We start from the raw sequence: 17237 nt of genomic DNA on the forward strand, positions 1-17237 counted from the left end.
TGAAATAAATATAAATCTACATTGAGGGGGTGATGTAAAGTGTGTAGATCATGTGTATGTTTGTGTTTGTATATAATCGTATGTATGTGCTCTTTGTTTCTTCTTTCGCTTGCTCATACTCTCTTCTACCCCTGGCATTGTTAATATAGGTATTTACCATTGTGCAGTGAACTGTGGACTGATAGCCGATGCCTGTTTGTAGATATGTGTTTGTTCAATAAAGTTCAAAAAGAAAGTTCTAATATTGAAAACAATTCACAAGGTGAGACTGTTCTTAAGAAAAAGGAATTGGTGAATAAAAGGAGGGAAACAAAGTGAGACCAATAAAAACAAAGAGAAAGACAGCTATAATGTTGGCAATTTTTTTATGTTTATGTCAGGAGAATAAGTTATGTTTCATGGTTAATATGACTATAATTTCGGTGACTGTAATTTCAACGCAGTTCTATAGACAAGAAGAACATAGCTAGTTTTTCTCTTTTCTCAACGGGAGATGTTGTGGTAGTTGAAGGATTACTCCTGTGCCAATCAGTTACCCACTACCACATGGGAGGAGTTCACATACTGTACAAGCAGTGTTATCAAAATCATTGAGCTAAGTAACCTGCATGCTGCCATCTGGCTGTCCCTCTCCACACTCTCCTTCATTAACGGAACAGCAGTCAGACACACTTGGACAGCTTCCAGAGAGAGACTCAGCACCCCGAAGGGCCTGATCCAGAGCTATGGCTGGTCACACGCTGAAACAATGATGCTGCTTCTCTCTGTGTTGTCAGTGCCTGAGCCATTGGATACTGTTAGGGTGGTAGTTGCTTTCTCCGTGTGCCCAGTGTTCTGTAGGTAATGCCACATGGAGTTGACTCCATAACTGACCAGCAGCTTATCCCCACAATAAATAACTGTCTAGAGACAGAATATCCACCAGCAACATCTCGCATTGGATGGGCCTCACTCAGAAGCCTCTTCCCTGACATCTGGCACATTGTTTGTCCTCCACCTGGTGTGACGGTGGACACCTCAGATGACACTTCACAAGGAAAACTATTCTTCAGCAGACTGTGGATGAATGTCGACCTTTGGCTTATATCACTGCCCTGTTCCTCCTCTTCTTAACCTACAGAGGAAACAATGAGATAGGTATCACCACGACTCCGGGATCGGATACCCCACCCAACTATTCCCACTCACATTCTATTCAGCCTCCCTCCTCCCCACTCTCGGGAGCCCCACAAAATTCTCTGAGTGCCACCCCTTCGCTCTGGAATCAATGACACTTTCTCACTTCCCTCCGAGAGCAAATGGGCTGAGTGTAGGTTTGCAAGAAAATCGGCATGGACATGTTGGGCAATGGGCCCCTAACTGTACAATGTCACCACTCGTGTTGCACATCCATCTGCATCCAGCCCTGCACCAACATTCACTTCACCACCTTTCCCTTTCCCTACCCCACTCTTCCTCTCTCTCTCTCTCAGACACACACACAATCACTCTTACCTCTTCTCTTTCCTTCCCTCTTTCTCACACTTCTGCTACCTCTCTCCCTCCCTCGTCACCTTCAATCTGTCTCCCACTCTTCCTCACACTTCTGTTACATTCAATGTGGATGTCCATGGGTCACAGGACACTGCAACGCACTGCATGTTCCCTGGGCTCTCAGGAAACTTCACTCACCCACACAAAGATCCCAATGAGCAGCAGCACGAGGAGGACCACCACTATCAGGCAGGCATTGAACTCCCTTCTCCTCGGAACAGGCTTTTGTCGGCAAAATGGAAACTCGTCAGATTCTGAAATGGTAAAGATGACATTTTCAAAAATCTCAGTCACATTCTCGTCCTCACAACAGATTCTGAAGATGCTGGAAATCAAAAGTATCACTTCTTTCCTTCAGCCCTTTTCCTTTTCCAGATATCAGCTCCCAGCTACTCCATCTCCCTTCCCTCAGCAGCCCATCACCTAACACCTGCCAGCATGTACTCCTCCCCCTCGCCCCACCTTCTTGATTCTTCCCCTTTCCTTTCCAGTCCTGGTGAAGGGTCTCAGCCCAAAACATCGGCGCTTTATTCCTCTCTATTGGTGCTGCCTGACTGATGATTTCATCTACTAATTTGTGTGTGTTGCTCATTCTGCTACTGTGCCTTCGTCCTGTTCTCTCACTCTTCACCCCCTTCACAGTGACCGATGAACCTACCCACCACACACATCACTAATATCTGGGTTCCCCGTGGGGAAAGCCAGGCAATCACGGGGAAAAGGTGCATAGACAGCATGAGGCATTGGGATTTAAGCCATTTCTCTGGGAGCGTGAAGCAGTGGTTCTACCTGTTGCACCACTAAGACGCCCTCTAACCCTGTGTTTCAAATGTGACCTTCTGGAGGGAAGAATTACATTGGTCTTGAAGTAGATGAATAGGTCACTATAACTTCTGGCCAAAGGGCCCATTCTGTGCTGTACTATTCTATGGTCTATGTACCTTAGAGCCATCCGTTAGTCTTGCAAGACCATAGATCTGCGCTCTCCAGGGCGCAGGCCTGGGCGGGTTTGTATGGAAGACCAGCAGTTGCCCATGCTGCAAGTCTCCACTCTCCATGCCACTGATGTTGTCCAAGGGAAGGGCATTAGGACCCATACAGCTTGGCACAATGTCGTCGCAGAACAATGTGTGATTAAGTGCCTTGCTCAAAGGCACAACACGTTGCCGCGGCTGGGGCTCGAACTCACGACCTTCAGATCGCTAATCGAATGCATCAACCACTTGGCCACGTGACCACTCTATGTACCTACTGTTGACTCATTTGGAGATTTGGTGAAATACTAACATGGCTGTAGAAGAATTTAAATTAAGTGTGATGTCTATTACTGAATTAAGCAAGTTATCTGATAACCAGGTGTAAACAAATTGAAATTTATGATTTCATTGTGAATGAGGGGATCAATGCTAATGGTGAAGTGAAAAAAGCATTGATAATGTAATGGTGACATGAGGAACACTGATGTGATGTAGAAGTGAGGATATGATGTCACGGTGATGTGAGGATCTGCTGATGATGTAATGGTGATGTGAGGTAAACTGATGATGTAATGGTGATGTGAGCATCCACTAATGATGTAATGATGATACGCTATGTTAATGATGATATAAATTCACTGATTGTAATGATCAGGATCCACTGATGATGTGGTGACATGATGAGCTACTGATGATGTAATGGTGATGAGAAGATCTGCTGATGAGCTAATGGTGATGTGAGGATCCACCGCTGATGTAATGGTGACGTGAAGTGCACATTATATAATGATCTGGGGAAACCACTGATGATGTAATGCCACCATTGGTAGGAGGCGCTGCCTCACGAAGGCAAAATCGATCATCAATGATCCTGGCCATCCAGGCCATGCTTCCGTCCTTCATTGGGCATGGACACCATCAGGTTCAGGAACAATTACTTCCCTTCAACTAATTGGTTCTCGAACCAACCAACACAACCATCATCACTGCCTCAGTATACAACACTGTGACCACTTTGATCACTTTGCCCTAAAATATAACTTTGATTTCATTTTTGTACTAATTTTCTATCCAGCCTCTCTTTACAGATACAACTCTGTTCCTCTCAAAGTGAGCCCAGGCCTGAAATGTTACACCCACAGATCCATTACCAATTTTCCCTTGTTGGGCACTGACGCACCTTGGAGGGAATAGTTGGCAGATGCCACACCAAGCCGGTTCCGCATGAGGCAGGTGTAGATGCCACAGACTGCCGGCAGGCGTGCCAGCAGGGTGAGGTTCTGCCTGTCCTGGGAGAGCAGAGTCCAGGCACCTCCTTCCACACTTACGCCATCCTTACTCCAGTTTAGCTGAGGCTCCGTCCCATTCTCCACCACACAGCTGAGTGAGATAGTATTTTCTGACTGATGTCCCCAGATCTCTGGCCTGGAGAGCGCTTCTGCCCGGCAGGGGGGAAGGGTGAAAAGGACAATTATTTACCAGCACTGGACTCACAATGCACAAGACAGTGAGATATCTCCCCCACTCACAGAATGTGTTGCCATACCTCCCTGACACACACCAGCCCAGCACAGAACAATACCCCTCAACTCAGTCTGGCTCATCCCCACACCAGGGCAGGTAGTGAACTCTCCGCAATGTCAAACTGATTTGTGTATCACTGTCTACATCCTTCCCCATCTCTGTGATCCCTCCATCCCCTACTTCCCTCCCCATCATGTAACACGGCACCCTGTCCCTGTACACCCTCCACCACACAACCCTCCATATTTTGTAACCCCCTTACACCCCTCCCTGTCTCTATAACACCCCATGAGCCCGACACCCTTCCTTGTCTCAGTAACCCATTCCAGCCCCTACATCTCTTCCCATCTCTGTAATGTCCCACAGCGCCTACTCCAACAATATTGAGTCTCTAGTCAGGTTTAGGTACCAAGGAACAAATGAGTTCCTTGAAGAGCGTAGTGGATATTGAGGTGAACTTAACAAGGAAATCAGGAAGGAAAAAGAGAGGATGTGATATTCCAGGCAGATGAAGTAAAGGAGTCTGCTAAAGGATTCCACGGGAACATATATTAGGAGCAAAAGTTTAACTTGGAAGAGAGTAGATCACATTAAGGATCAGAACTGACAGAAAAGTAGTGTATCGGTTAGCATAATGCTATCACATCACGAGCAACCAGGGTTTAATGCCTCTGCTCTCTGTGTAGAGTGTGTACATTCGCCCCGTGAACGCGTGGGTTTCCTCTGGGTGCTCTGGTTTCCTCCCACGTTCCAAAGACATATGGGTTAATGTGTTATTTAGTCACATGGGTGTAACTGGGTGGCGTACTTTTACTGATCTGGAAGGGCCTGTTACAAAGCTGTATCTCCAGAACAAAACATTTGTTTACTATGTGTGGAGTTACAGGAGATGGGCAAGGTATTAAAGGAATAGATGTTGTTTTCATTTATTGTGGAGAAGGTCATGGAAGCCAGGGACATTAGGGGAGTAAATAGGGATGGTGTGGATTCTATTCACATTCCAAACAGGAAGTGCTGGGGGTCTCAAGGGCTGATAAATCCACAGGGTCTGACCAAGTGCCACTCTGGAAAAATAAAGAAGAAATTCTATGGCCTCTGGAAAACATATTTAATTCATTCTAGCCAAGTAAGGTACTAGAAGTTAGAAATATGTCTGTTGTGGTGCCTTGTTTATAAAGGCATGCAAAGACAATACTAGTAACTTCATGTCATTGGTGAGACCAATGACAATGGCAAAACTGCTGGCATTCTCTGAGGAAATAACAGGCAAGGTAGTCAAAGAAGAGTCAGGGGATCTTGCTTACTTGGACTTTCAAAAGGCCTTTGACGAGTGCCAGGCTTGGGACCACTAAACAACATAAGAGCCCATGGTACTATAGGAAAGATACCAGCATGGCAGCGATTGGTTGACTGAAAGGGGGCAAAGAGTGGGGAGCCTTTCTTGGTTGACAGCCAGTCACTAGTTGTGTTCCACAGGGTTCAGTGTTGGGATTGTGCCTGTTTCATATTATTCTTAATGTTCTGAATGAAGGAATTGATGGCTTTGTGACCAAGTTTATAGATGATGCAAAGATAGGTGGAGGGGCAGGTAGCGTTGAGGAAGAAGGGAGCCTGCAAAAGAACTTAGATTAGGAGAATGGCGGAAGAAGTGGGAGGTGGAATGCAGGGTGCAGCATTCCCTTTACGGTTAGCTTGCAGGTTTATTCAGTGGCAAGGAAAGCAAGTGCAGTGTTAGCGTTCACTTCAAAAGGATTAGAATACTAAAGCAAGACGCTATGCTTTATAAAGCTATTGTTGGGCTCTATATCTAAAACTCCATATGCTGGCATTGAAGACAGTCCATTGGAGAGGTTTACGTTATTAATGCTAGGAAAGAGTTAATGTATGAGAAGTGTTTGATCACTCTGGGCCTGTATTCACTGGAGTTTAGAAGAATGAGGAGAGATCTCACTGAAAACTACCAAATGTTGAAAGGCCTGGATAGAGTGGATGTGGGGAGGATGTTTTCTTTGGTGAGAGAGCCATGGACCAGAGTGCACAGCTTCAGAATGAAGTGTGTCTCTTTAGAACAGAGATAAGGAGACATTTCTTCAGGCAGGGGTGGTAAATCTGCAGAATTCTTTGCTACGTACAGCTGTGAAGACTAAGTCATTGGATATACTTAAAGCGGAGGTTGATAAGTTCTTGATTAGTCAGGGCATCAAAGGTTATGGCAAGAAGGCAGGAGAATGCGAATGAGAGGATAATGAATCAAACATAATGAACTGGTTGAATGGCCTGATTATGATTTTATGGTCTTTTGTTCACACTGGGAATATTATTTGCAGTTCTGGTCTCCCAACTATTGAAAGATGTTATTAATCTAGAGAGGGTGCAGAAAACATTCACATGGATAGCACTGGGACTGGGGGGGTGTGAGTTATAAGCAGACACTGGACAGGCTAGGACTGCTTTTCCTGGATTGTAGGAGGCTGAAGGGTGGCATTATAGAGTTTATTATGAAGGACATAGTAAATATATTCATAGTAAGGTCATGAAGGACATAGATAATTTGAATTTTTAGACTCCACTATGTTTCCCCAGGGGTGTGGAGTCTAAATCTTCAGGACAGAGGTTTTCTAACCCAGAGGGTAGTAGGTTTATGAATGGGCTGCAAATGAACATTAACAACATTTAAAAGTCATTGGGAGAGGTGCATGAAAAGATGGGGAGGGACAGGGGTCAAATGCAGGCAACTGGGTATAGCAGGTGGACAACACATTCACCATGGGCCAGTTCGAATGAAGGGTCTGTTATTAAGCTGTATAACTCTGAAGCTCTGCAAGCTCCTCCAGCCCCCACCTCCTTCCCCATCTCCAACTCCAGCACCCTTTATTATCTCTGTAACCCTTCCAGCCCTAAGACTCTTCTAATCTCTGTAAATGCTCCTACCCCAACACCCCACCCCAATACTGTAAACCCCTCCAGCCCTGACACCCTTCACTATCTCACTAACCCCATTCCAGCTCCAAAACCCATACCGCTCTCTGCAACCTCCTCCAGCCCCATACCTAACCATCTCTGTAACTCCATTGAGCCCCAACACCCCTTCCAAATTCTGTAATCCCCTACAGCCCAGAACCCCCCACTATACATACCTCACAATCTCCATAACCCACTCCAAAACCGCTCCCCCTCTCTGCGATCTTCTTCAGCCCCAACACTCCTCCCCATCTCTGTAACCCACTGGCACCGACACCACTCACTATCTCTGTAACCACACCAGCACCTCCCCATTTCTCCCCCTCTATAACATCCTCCACCCCCCACATGCATCCCAATCTCATTAACCCCTCCAGCCCTGACATCACTCCACATTTCTGTAACCCCACCAGCCCCAACACCCTTTCCCAACTCTATAAACCCCCACTAGCCCCAAAATCCCTCCACGTCTCTGTAACCCCACCAGCTCCAACAATCCTTCCCAAGTCTGTAACCTCTCTCTCCTACCCCAACATCACCCCATCTCTGTAACCCCAGCAGCCCCAACACCTCTTCCCAACTCTGTAAACCCACCTCCCCAGCCCCAAAATTCCTCACCATCTCTGTAGCACCCTATACCTTTCAAAAGCCACAGCTCTGCAAACCCTGAGCAATCCTGTCTCTGCAACCACCTCCCTCACTTACACCCCCATCTCTCTCTCTCTGTAAACCCCTCCCTGTCTCTGCAACCACCTCCCTCGCTTACATCCCACCCCATCTCTCTCTCTCTCTCTCTCTCTGTAAACCCCTCCTTCTTTGCAACCACCTCCCTCGCTTACATCCCACCCCATCTCTCTCTCTCTGTAAATCCCTCCGTCTCTGCAACCACCTCCCTCACTTACACCTCACCCCATCTCTCTTTCTCTCTCTCTGTAAACCCCTCCCTGTCTCTGCAACCACCTCCCTCTCCTACACCCCTCCCCATCTGTCTCTGTAAACCCCTCCATGTCTCTGTAACCCCTCCAGCCCTACAGCCCTCTCCATCTCTGTCTCTGTAAGCACTGCCCCAGCAATGTCTCTGTAAACCCCTTGGTCTCTGTAACCCCTTTCAGCCCTACACCCCTTTCCATCTGTATCAGTCAACCCCTCCCTGTCTCTGCAACCCCTTCCAGCCCCATACCCTTCCCTATCTCTGTGTCTGTAAACCGCTCCCCGTCTCTACAACCACCTCCCTCTCCTACACCCCTCCCCATCCCTGTCTCTGTAAGCCCCTCTATGTCTCTGTAGCCCCTCTCACCCTACACCCCTCCCCATCTCTGTCTCTGTAAACCCCTCCGTCTCTGTAACCCGCTCCAGCCCTACACCCCAACCCATCTTTGTCTCTGTAAAACCTTCCCCATCAATGTCTCTGTAAACCCCTACCTGTCTCTGCAGCCCCCTCCAGTCCTGCACCCCTGTCCATCTCTGTCTCTGTAAACACTGCTCCATTGATGTCTCTGTACACCCCTTAGTCTCTGTAACCCCTTTTAGCCCTAGACCCTTCCCTATCTGTATCTGTAAACCTCTCCCTGTCTCTGCAGCCCCCTCCAGCCCTGCACCCCTGTCCATCCCTGTCTCTGTAAACACTGCTCCATTGATGTCTCTGTAAACCCCTTAGTCTCTGTAACCCCTTTTAGCCCTAGACCCCTCCTTATCTGTATCTGTAAACCTCTCCCTGTCTCTGCAGCCCCCTCCAGCCCTACACCCTTCCCCCCCTATCTCTGTAAGCCCCTCCCCACCTCTGCTCTGTAATCCCCCCTTGCCTAGTCCCCTCCCCACCTCTGTCTCTGTAAGCCCCTCCCTGTCTCTATCTCTGTAAGCCCCTCCCCACCTCTGTCTCTGTAATCTCTCCCTTGCCTACTCCCCTCTCCATCTCTGTCTCTGTAATTTTCTCCAGCCCTACACACCCCATCCCCATCTCTGTGTCTGGAAACCCTTACCTATCTCTGTATAGCCCTCCAGCCCTACACTCCTCCCCCATCTTTTTTACACTATCCTACCCCTACAGCTCCCCCTCTCTCTATAATGGCTTGGCCCCAACACCCAACCTGTCTCTGGAGAGATAATTAACTTGATTGGAACTTACAGTAAATCTGTGCTCAACCAGTCATGGTATAAATCTGAATAATAATTCAAGACATCAACAAGGTATTTGCAGAAAAAATGTGTGTCTGAGAGAGACAGATAGACAGAGAGACAGAGACAGCAATGGAAAGAGACTGAGACAGACTAGAAATATAAAAGATGCTGCAGGTGCTGAATCTGGAACAACAATCCCATTGAGGTTGGAGGAGGAATTGAATGCACATCAGCTCTGGCAGTGTTTGCATGCCATTAGTTCCCACAAAGTGAAACCTAACATCATTAATAGTAGTGATGCTTCACTCACAGATGAGCACAATACTTGTTCTGATCACTTTGAAAGGGAGAATAAAACTACAGCTATGAGAAACCCTGCAGCATCCAGGGACCCTGTGTTCTCTGTCTTGGAGACCAATATCAGAATGTTTTTCAAGAGAACGAACCCTTGCAAGGCAGCAGACCCTGCTGGTATACCTGGCAGAGCTCTGGAAACCTGTGCCAACCAACTGGCATGTGTGTTCAAAGACATTTTCAATCTCCCATTGCTACAGTTGGAAGTTCCCATCTGTTTCAAAAAGGCAACAATCATACCAGGAAAAAATGGGTGAGCTGCTTTAATGACTATCAGCCAGTAGCACTCACATCTACAGGGATGGAGTGCTTTGAGAGGTTGGTTATGGCTAGAATCAGCTCCTAAGTAAGGAACTGGAACCGTTGCAATTTGCCATCACCACAGTAGGTTTACAGCAGATGCAATCTCATTGTCTCTTCACGTGACCTTGGATCAACTGGACAATACTAATACTTACATCAGCTGCTATTTATTGACTAAAGCTCAGCACTCATCATACAGGTCTGATCAAAAAGCTCCAAAACCTGGGCCTCTGTACCTCCCTCGACAATGGGATGCTCAGCTTCTTAACCAGAAGACCACAGTCTGTGCAGATCAAAAATAATATTTCCACCTTGCTGATAATCAACACGAGCACAGCTCAAGCATGTGTGCCTAGCCCATTGCCCTACACCCATGAGTGTGTGGCGAGGCACAGCTCAAATGCCGCCTCTAAATTTGCTGACAATATAACTATCATTGGCAGAATTTCAGACAGTGACGAGAAGGTACAGGAGTGAGATGGATCAGTTGGTTAAGTGGTGTTGTAACAACAATCTTGCACTCAACGTTAGTAGGAACAAAGAATTGATTGTGGACTTCAGAAAGGGTAAGACAAGGGTGCATACACCAGTCATCATCAAGAGATCAGTAGTGGAAAGGATAGGCAGTTTCAAATTTCTGGGTGTCAACATTTCCTGGGCCCCACGTATCGATGGAGTTACAAAGAAGGCACAACAGGAATTTGAGGAGATTTAGAATGCCATCAAAGGCACTCGAAAATTTCTACAGATGTACCATGGAGAGTATACTAACTGGCACCATCACCGTCTGGTATTGGTGGGTGAATGGGGGTGGGGGGTGCCAATGCCACGGTTACAGATCCTGCAACCCTCCTGGGTCATAGGAATGCTGTACAGATGGGCACTGTAATGGTTACCTCCATCTCTCATGGTTGTGGGCAAGTGTCTGTGTTGCACCAAAGCTCTCTCTAGTCCACTCTGCAGTGTTCTCTGCCCATTTCTTCCTCTGTCTTCCCCTTCTTCTTTTTCTCCTGCACAGTTCCTTAAGAATTTCTTTGAGTGTCCAGTTGATCTTGTTACGTGGCCATACTATCTCAGTTCCTCTTCTTTACTGTGGACAGTAGATCTTCGTAGTGTCACATGTGCTGGGGTGATGATTCTTTGTACTTAATCTTTTGAGACATGGTCTATATAGAAGATGCCAAGGAACATTCTGAAGCATCTCATTTCTGGTGCTTGGATCTTCTTTTACAGTTCTACTGTCAACGTCCATGTTTCCTGCATGCACTTGTGCTCTCCATCTGCTTGCATGATCTGCATGCATACAAGAAGATGGAGAGCACAAGTGTATGCAGGAGTTTTAATTTGGATCTGAGAGCGATGCTATTGTCTCTCCTGGTTGGTTTTAGTTTAGCCAATGTGGCTGTTGTTTGGGCTGTCCTTGCAAGGACTTCAGGCTTTGATCTTTCTTGGTTAATGCTGACACCAAGATATCTAAACCTTTTGACAGTCTCTAGTTCCTGTCCACTGACAGTGATTTTTGTCATGATTGACTCCTCACTGTTTCTCATCAGCTTGGCTTTCTCTGTGCTGATCTCCATGCCATATGTTGTAGGCGCCCGCTCTATAAAGCTGTCTTCTTTTAAACTCTTCTCGCTGTTCTACCTGGCTGACGTCCACCCGCTTGCGCAGTCGTGCCCCGATCAAACCACTGAAGAAATAACCCTCGGACCAACAGCTCCAGCCTTAGCCAGTAGATGGCGGCAGAGACCGATGAACAATCCTAACTCTCACAATATCTGTGGGGGAAGGAGTACTTCATCTTCCAAATGCGGTTATCTGCCTCCAATACCACCCCTGTTAGAATAGTCCAGGTACCTCAGACTCCTTCTGCACAAAACCTACTCCTAACATTTGTTTAAAACGTTACCCCTCTCACCTGAGATCTATGCCCATGAGCATTACGCATTTCTGCCCTGGGGAAAAAAATCTGATCTTATCTTGTCGTATTTTCCTTCAGCCTCCGCCGCTCCAGCGGAAACAACCCAAGTTTGGCCAACATCCCCCGATAGGTCATGCCCTCCCATCCGGGTAGCATCTGGTGAACCTCGGCCTCCGGAAAGGTGAGGGCTGTGTTACAGGGGCCGCCCGGGATAGAGGGACAGCGGAGTGAACCACGTAATGCGATCCAAACTCACCGTAGAGGAGGACGCGGATGAGCACGATGCGTTCAGTGCCACTACTGGCGATGAGAATAATGCTGTACTCCCCGGTGTCCCAGGCCGTGAAGTTCAGCAGCTGCAGCGAGCCGGAATCTAGGTCGAACTTCACCCGGTCCTTATAGGGGGTGGTGGGGATCATCCCGCGGCCGGAGAAGACGTACTGGAAGACGCGGAGGGTGGTCGCACGGGTCACCTTCAGGGTGACGCTGTGGAGGTCCTGCCAGACGCCCAGGTCGTAGACGGAGCCAAAATCCAGTGAGCTGCCGGCCATCCCGAACAGTGTGCGGTTCACTGAAGCCGGTTCAGCAGCCGCCCACCCACCTGCAGAGTAGGGAGACAGAGGGGTGGGGGTGGAGGTAGAGAGGTCAGATCTGGGACACCAGAGCCATTAACACCTCAGCCTCCCTTCCCACCTACAGGGGCAGAGACCAAGATTAGTGGGTATTCTCAGAGAACGGGTCGCCTACCTAAGATATGGCACTCGCCCTCGTCCTCACCCTCCCCTCACTGTACTCCCTCCTCACCTACAGGGGCAGAGACCAAGAATAGGGGGTATTCTCAGAGAATGGGTCGCCTACCTAAGATACGGCACTCGCCTTCGTCCTCACCCTCCCCTCACTGTACTCCCTCCTCACCTACAGGGGCAGAGACCAAGATTAGGGGGTATTCTCAGAGAATGGGTCGCCTATCTAAGATACGGCACTCGCCCTCGTCCTCACCCAACCCTCACTGTACTCCTTCCTCACGTACAGGGGCAGAGACCAAGAATAGGGGGTATTCTCAGAGAATGGGTCGCCTACCTAAGCTACGGCACTCGCCCTCGCCCTCCCCCTCCCCTCACTGTACTCCCTCCTCACCTACAGGGGCAGAGACCAAGATTAGGGGGTATTCTCAGAGAATGGGTCGCCTATCTAAGATACGGCACTCGCCCTCGTCCTCACCCAACCCTCACTGTACTCCTTCCTCACGTACAGGGGCAGAGACCAAGAATAGGGGGTATTCTCAGAGAATGGGTCGCCTACCTAAGCTACGGCACTCGCCCTCGCCCTCCCCCTCACCTCACTGTACTCGCTCCTCACCTACAGGGGCAGAGACCAAGAATAGGGGGTATTCTCAGAGACTGGGGTGCCTACCTGAGATATGGCACTCATCCTCACCTCACTGTACTCCTTCCTCACCTGCAGGAACTGGAGACAGTGCAGGGTGGGGAGAGCGGGAGGTAGGGTGGGAGAATCAGAGATCAGGACAGCAATCAAGATACAGCTCCCCTCCATTTCATCTCACTGACCTCTCCATGTCTTAACACTCCCTCACCCCTTACCATACTGTCTTACCACCAGGGGGTGGACACAGAGGGGAGTGGAGAGTGCCAATTACCGGAGTACAGCATTCCCTCCTCTCAGCCCCGTTCACCCTCCCTCACTCTTCAACATTCTCTGTTCTCCGTCCTCAATGTCTGTTCCTCTGTCTCTCTTCCCTGCCCTCCCATTTCCTCGAGGACCAGCCTGCTCCGCTATCCAATCCCACAGGCTCCCTACTGGTTGGGCACAGTGCTGAGGGTATGAGGGGACTGCACTGCGCCCACATTCACTGTCATTGGGGGGACTGTTAACCCTGAGTGTCCCAGCAGTGCAGCCAGCCATGCTGCTGCCTTGTGGCCCCCAGGGACCCGGGTGTGACCCTGACCTGTGGAGACGCCAGTGTGGAGTAAGTATGCTCTCCCTGTCACCACGTGGCTTTCTCCTGGGTGCTCTGGTTCCCTCCAGCGTGCAGCATAGAAGCAGGCCCATTGGCCCATCTCATCCATTCTAACCTGAATGCCAATCCACATCAGTCACATTCCACCCATCACCTCCCAGCTTCCTACTTCATCCTCCCTTCCCCAATCACCTGGCCTCACCTATCACCTTTTAGCTTTTACTCCTCCTTTTCCTTTCCCTGCACCTTCTTATTCCAGATTCTTCTCCTTTCTTTTCCAGTCCTAAAATCAGCTCTTTATTCCTCTCCAGAGAAGCTGCCTGACCTGCTGAGTTCCTCCACCATTTTGTAAGTGTTCATTCCACCTGCCTGCATTTGGTCCAAATCTCTCTAAATCTTTCCCATCCACGTACCAGTCTAAGTGTCTTTTAAACGTTGTTAAAGTACCTGCCACACTTCCTCTGGAAGCTCATTCACATACGGACCATCCTCTGGGTGACAGTTGTTTCTTACATCCCCGATAAATCTCTCTCCTCTCGCCTTGTTAGGTTTAGACTCCCCTACCCGAAGAAAGGATTGTGGCCTTATGTTAATCATAATGTTATCAACTCCCACAATGTCACTCCTCAGCCTCCTTCGTTCCGGTGACAGCAACCCCAGCCTACCCAACCTTTCCTTTTAACCACAGCCCTCCATTCCAGACAGCATCCTGGGGAATTCCTTCTGCAGCCTCTCTGTGGATACCATACCCCTCTTGCAGGGTGGTGACCAGAGCAATGCACGGTACTCCGAGTGTGGCCTGACCAGAGTTTGGAGCAGCTGCCATGTGATATCCTACCTGGACCTGTGAAGACAAGTTTACCAGGCGTGTTCTTCACTGCCCTTCCGTCTGTGTCTCCACATTCAGGGGGCTGTGGACTTGCAAGCCAGGGTCACTCTGCACATCAATGCCCCTAAGGTCCCGCCTATTTACTGTGGGTATCGTGGCCTCCAAAACTGAGGGACGTGGATTATAGAATAGTCCAGCATTGGACAGGACATCAGCCTACGATGATGGACTGATTGTGATATCTCTCCTCCTGCATATCATCCATTAACCTCCATTGCCCATCATATTCCTATATCAACATAAAAGAAATCCCTTACGCTTCACAAGACTGCCTAATGTCACTACTACCCCTGGTAACCCAGTCCAGGCTCTCTGTTCTAAAAAAAACCTTCCCTCTTATGTCGCCTTTGCACACTCCCTCTCTAACCTTAACAGTGTGGATTTTGAGTTTTGACTTTACTGCACTGGGGAGAAAGTTCTGACTGCCAATGCCGATGTTCTGATTCTCCCTATCTACACCCTATCTCATGACTTTATAAAACCTCTTTCACGTCTCCCCTCAGCAACTGCCTCCCCAGAGAAAGCAACGCAAGATTGTCCAACCTTTCCTGAAAGCTCAAGCCCTCTAATCCAGGCAATATTCTGGTGAACCTCTTCCACACTCTCCAAAACCCCCACAGCCTTCCTGTGATGGGGCAACCAGAACTTCAAACAATGCCCAAGTGTGATTACCTGAGATTTGTCTGGATGAAATTCCATTTGCCAATGGTCCAGGCCTTTTGCAACTTCTTAAGCTTATACAACCACCTTTCTTATCTACAAACTCCCATAACTTGTGGCTTGTGGTTGGGCGTTATGGTCTCCAAAAAGCAATGCTTCAAGAAGGTGGGCATCCATCACCAAGGACTCTCACATCCAGGGACATGCTCTCTTGTCATTACTGCATCAGGGAGGAGGGACAGGAACCCAAAGGCCCACACACTATGTTTCAAGAACAGCTTCTTCCTCTCTGCTATCTGAGTGGTCCGTGAATCAATGAACACCACCTCAATGTCCTTCTGTGCAATCTTTCTGTACTTCTTGTAACCTATAGTAATTTTTAAATCACACACTGTTACTGCTAAACAATGAATTTCATGACCTACATTGGTGATAATGAAACTAGTTCTGATTCCGATTCCATGTGGCCGGACAGGGGAGTGGGGGAAGAAGATGGCGTGGGTGGGAAAGGGTGGCTGATGGTCCGTAGAGAATCTGTGGCCTCGAAGGGCTTTTCTAGTACTGCTTCATGACAACTGAGCCACTACAGACATCTGACAGTGCAGGAACCACTGCAGATTCCAACATCACCCAGACAATGTGAAAATGATTATGTTGGCTGCGCTGGGGGAAGTTCTGGGCTGGGAGAGAACCAGGCATAATTCGTGGGTTCCTCCCTTCCTGTAAGAAACATGAAGTGAAAGGGGGAGAGTCCCCTGGAAATGTCGGAAACAACATTCCCCCATTTCAAACAAACCCCCTCAGATACCGGAAGTGTCAGAGAAATACAGAAGATTGCTGGAAATAGTCACCGTGTCAGGCAGTGTCTGAGGACAGAGAGAGAGAAAAACACAAAGATCCTTCAAACAACCCAGAGCCCAAATGAAATTTTCCTCTCCATGAAAGTCCTAAACCCCAAACAGTAATCAATGCATCACAGTGACGTCCATCCAGTTAATTCTCTAACCGCAGAAATAAACATAACAAACCACAGCGGGCATTGACAGGGGGTGTCCCTGAAGAATTTCCACCGAGTCCTGTGGAATGTGTTAGTACTTGCAATGGTCCTGGGGAGTGTGTGTATTACAGGAGTCCCAGGGAGTATTCGGTATTTTACATGGGGAGTATTTATACGTATCTTGCCAAGTGTGTCTGTATTTATAGAGGATCCGGGAGTGTGTTAATATTTACAAGTGGTCCCGAGTAGCATGTCTGTATTTACACAGGGGTCCCAGGGAGTGTGCAGTATTTACTGGGTGGTCACATGGAGCCTATTTGTATTTACTGTGGGTCCTCAGTGAGTGCATTAGTGTCTACGGGGACGTGCCAGTATTTACAGAGGAGAATGTTGATATTTACAAGAGGTCTCAGGAAGGGTGTCAGTTTTTACCAGCGTTCCCGGGGAGTGTGTCAGTATCTACAGGGGATCTTGGGGACTGTGTCGGTATTTACTGGGGTTCCTGGGGAAGGTATCGATATTTACTGGAGGTCTCGGGGAGTATGTCTGTATTTACAGGGAGTCCCAGGGAGTGTGTTTCCTGTTTGATGGTGATGCTGTCTAAGTTGCATGCCATCTTGGTCAATGTCTCCCATCCACTACATAATGTACTGGCTGGGCACAGGAGTACATTCAGCCAGAGACTCATTCCACCGAGATGCAACACTGAGCGTCATAGGAAGTCATTCCTGCCTGTGGCCTTCAAACTTTACAACTCCTCCCTTGGAGGGTCAGACACCCTGAGCCAATAGGCTGGTCCTGGACTGATTTTGTAATTTACTGGCATAATTTACATATTACTATTTAACTATTTATGGTTCTATTACTACTTATTATTTATGGAGCAACTGTAATGAAAACCAGTCTCCCTCAGGATTAATAAAGTATAACGATGACTATGATTTAAGGAGGGTACCGAGGAGTGTGTCTGTATTTACAGGGGTCTTGGGGAGTGTGCCTGTATTTACAAGGAGTCTCGTGGA

General features: G+C 48.2%; 1 protein-coding gene across 2 annotated transcripts in view; it reads right to left on the reverse strand.

The window, feature by feature from the left end:
* Nucleotides 1-362: 362 nt before the first annotated feature.
* The window catches only part of LOC140202307 (muscle, skeletal receptor tyrosine-protein kinase-like), a 37383-nt gene continuing 20508 nt past the window's right edge, over nt 363-17237 (reverse strand). Inside the window, exons 2-5 of one of the 2 annotated variants that reach the window (XM_072267210.1) lie at nt 11948-12292; nt 3839-3948; nt 1672-1787; nt 363-1114 (exon numbers count right to left, since the gene is read on the reverse strand). In XM_072267210.1, the coding sequence (XP_072123311.1) occupies nt 1719-1787; nt 3839-3948; nt 11948-12292 (524 nt within the window). In that variant the 3' untranslated portion in view covers nt 363-1114; nt 1672-1718. Of the gene's footprint in view, nt 1115-1671; nt 1788-3690; nt 3949-11947; nt 12293-17237 lie in introns of both variants that reach the window. The other variant, XM_072267209.1, reaches the window with a different exon arrangement.

Source organism: Mobula birostris, chromosome 8 (assembly GCF_030028105.1).
Source record: "Mobula birostris isolate sMobBir1 chromosome 8, sMobBir1.hap1, whole genome shotgun sequence".
NCBI lineage: Eukaryota > Metazoa > Chordata > Chondrichthyes > Myliobatiformes > Myliobatidae > Mobula > Mobula birostris.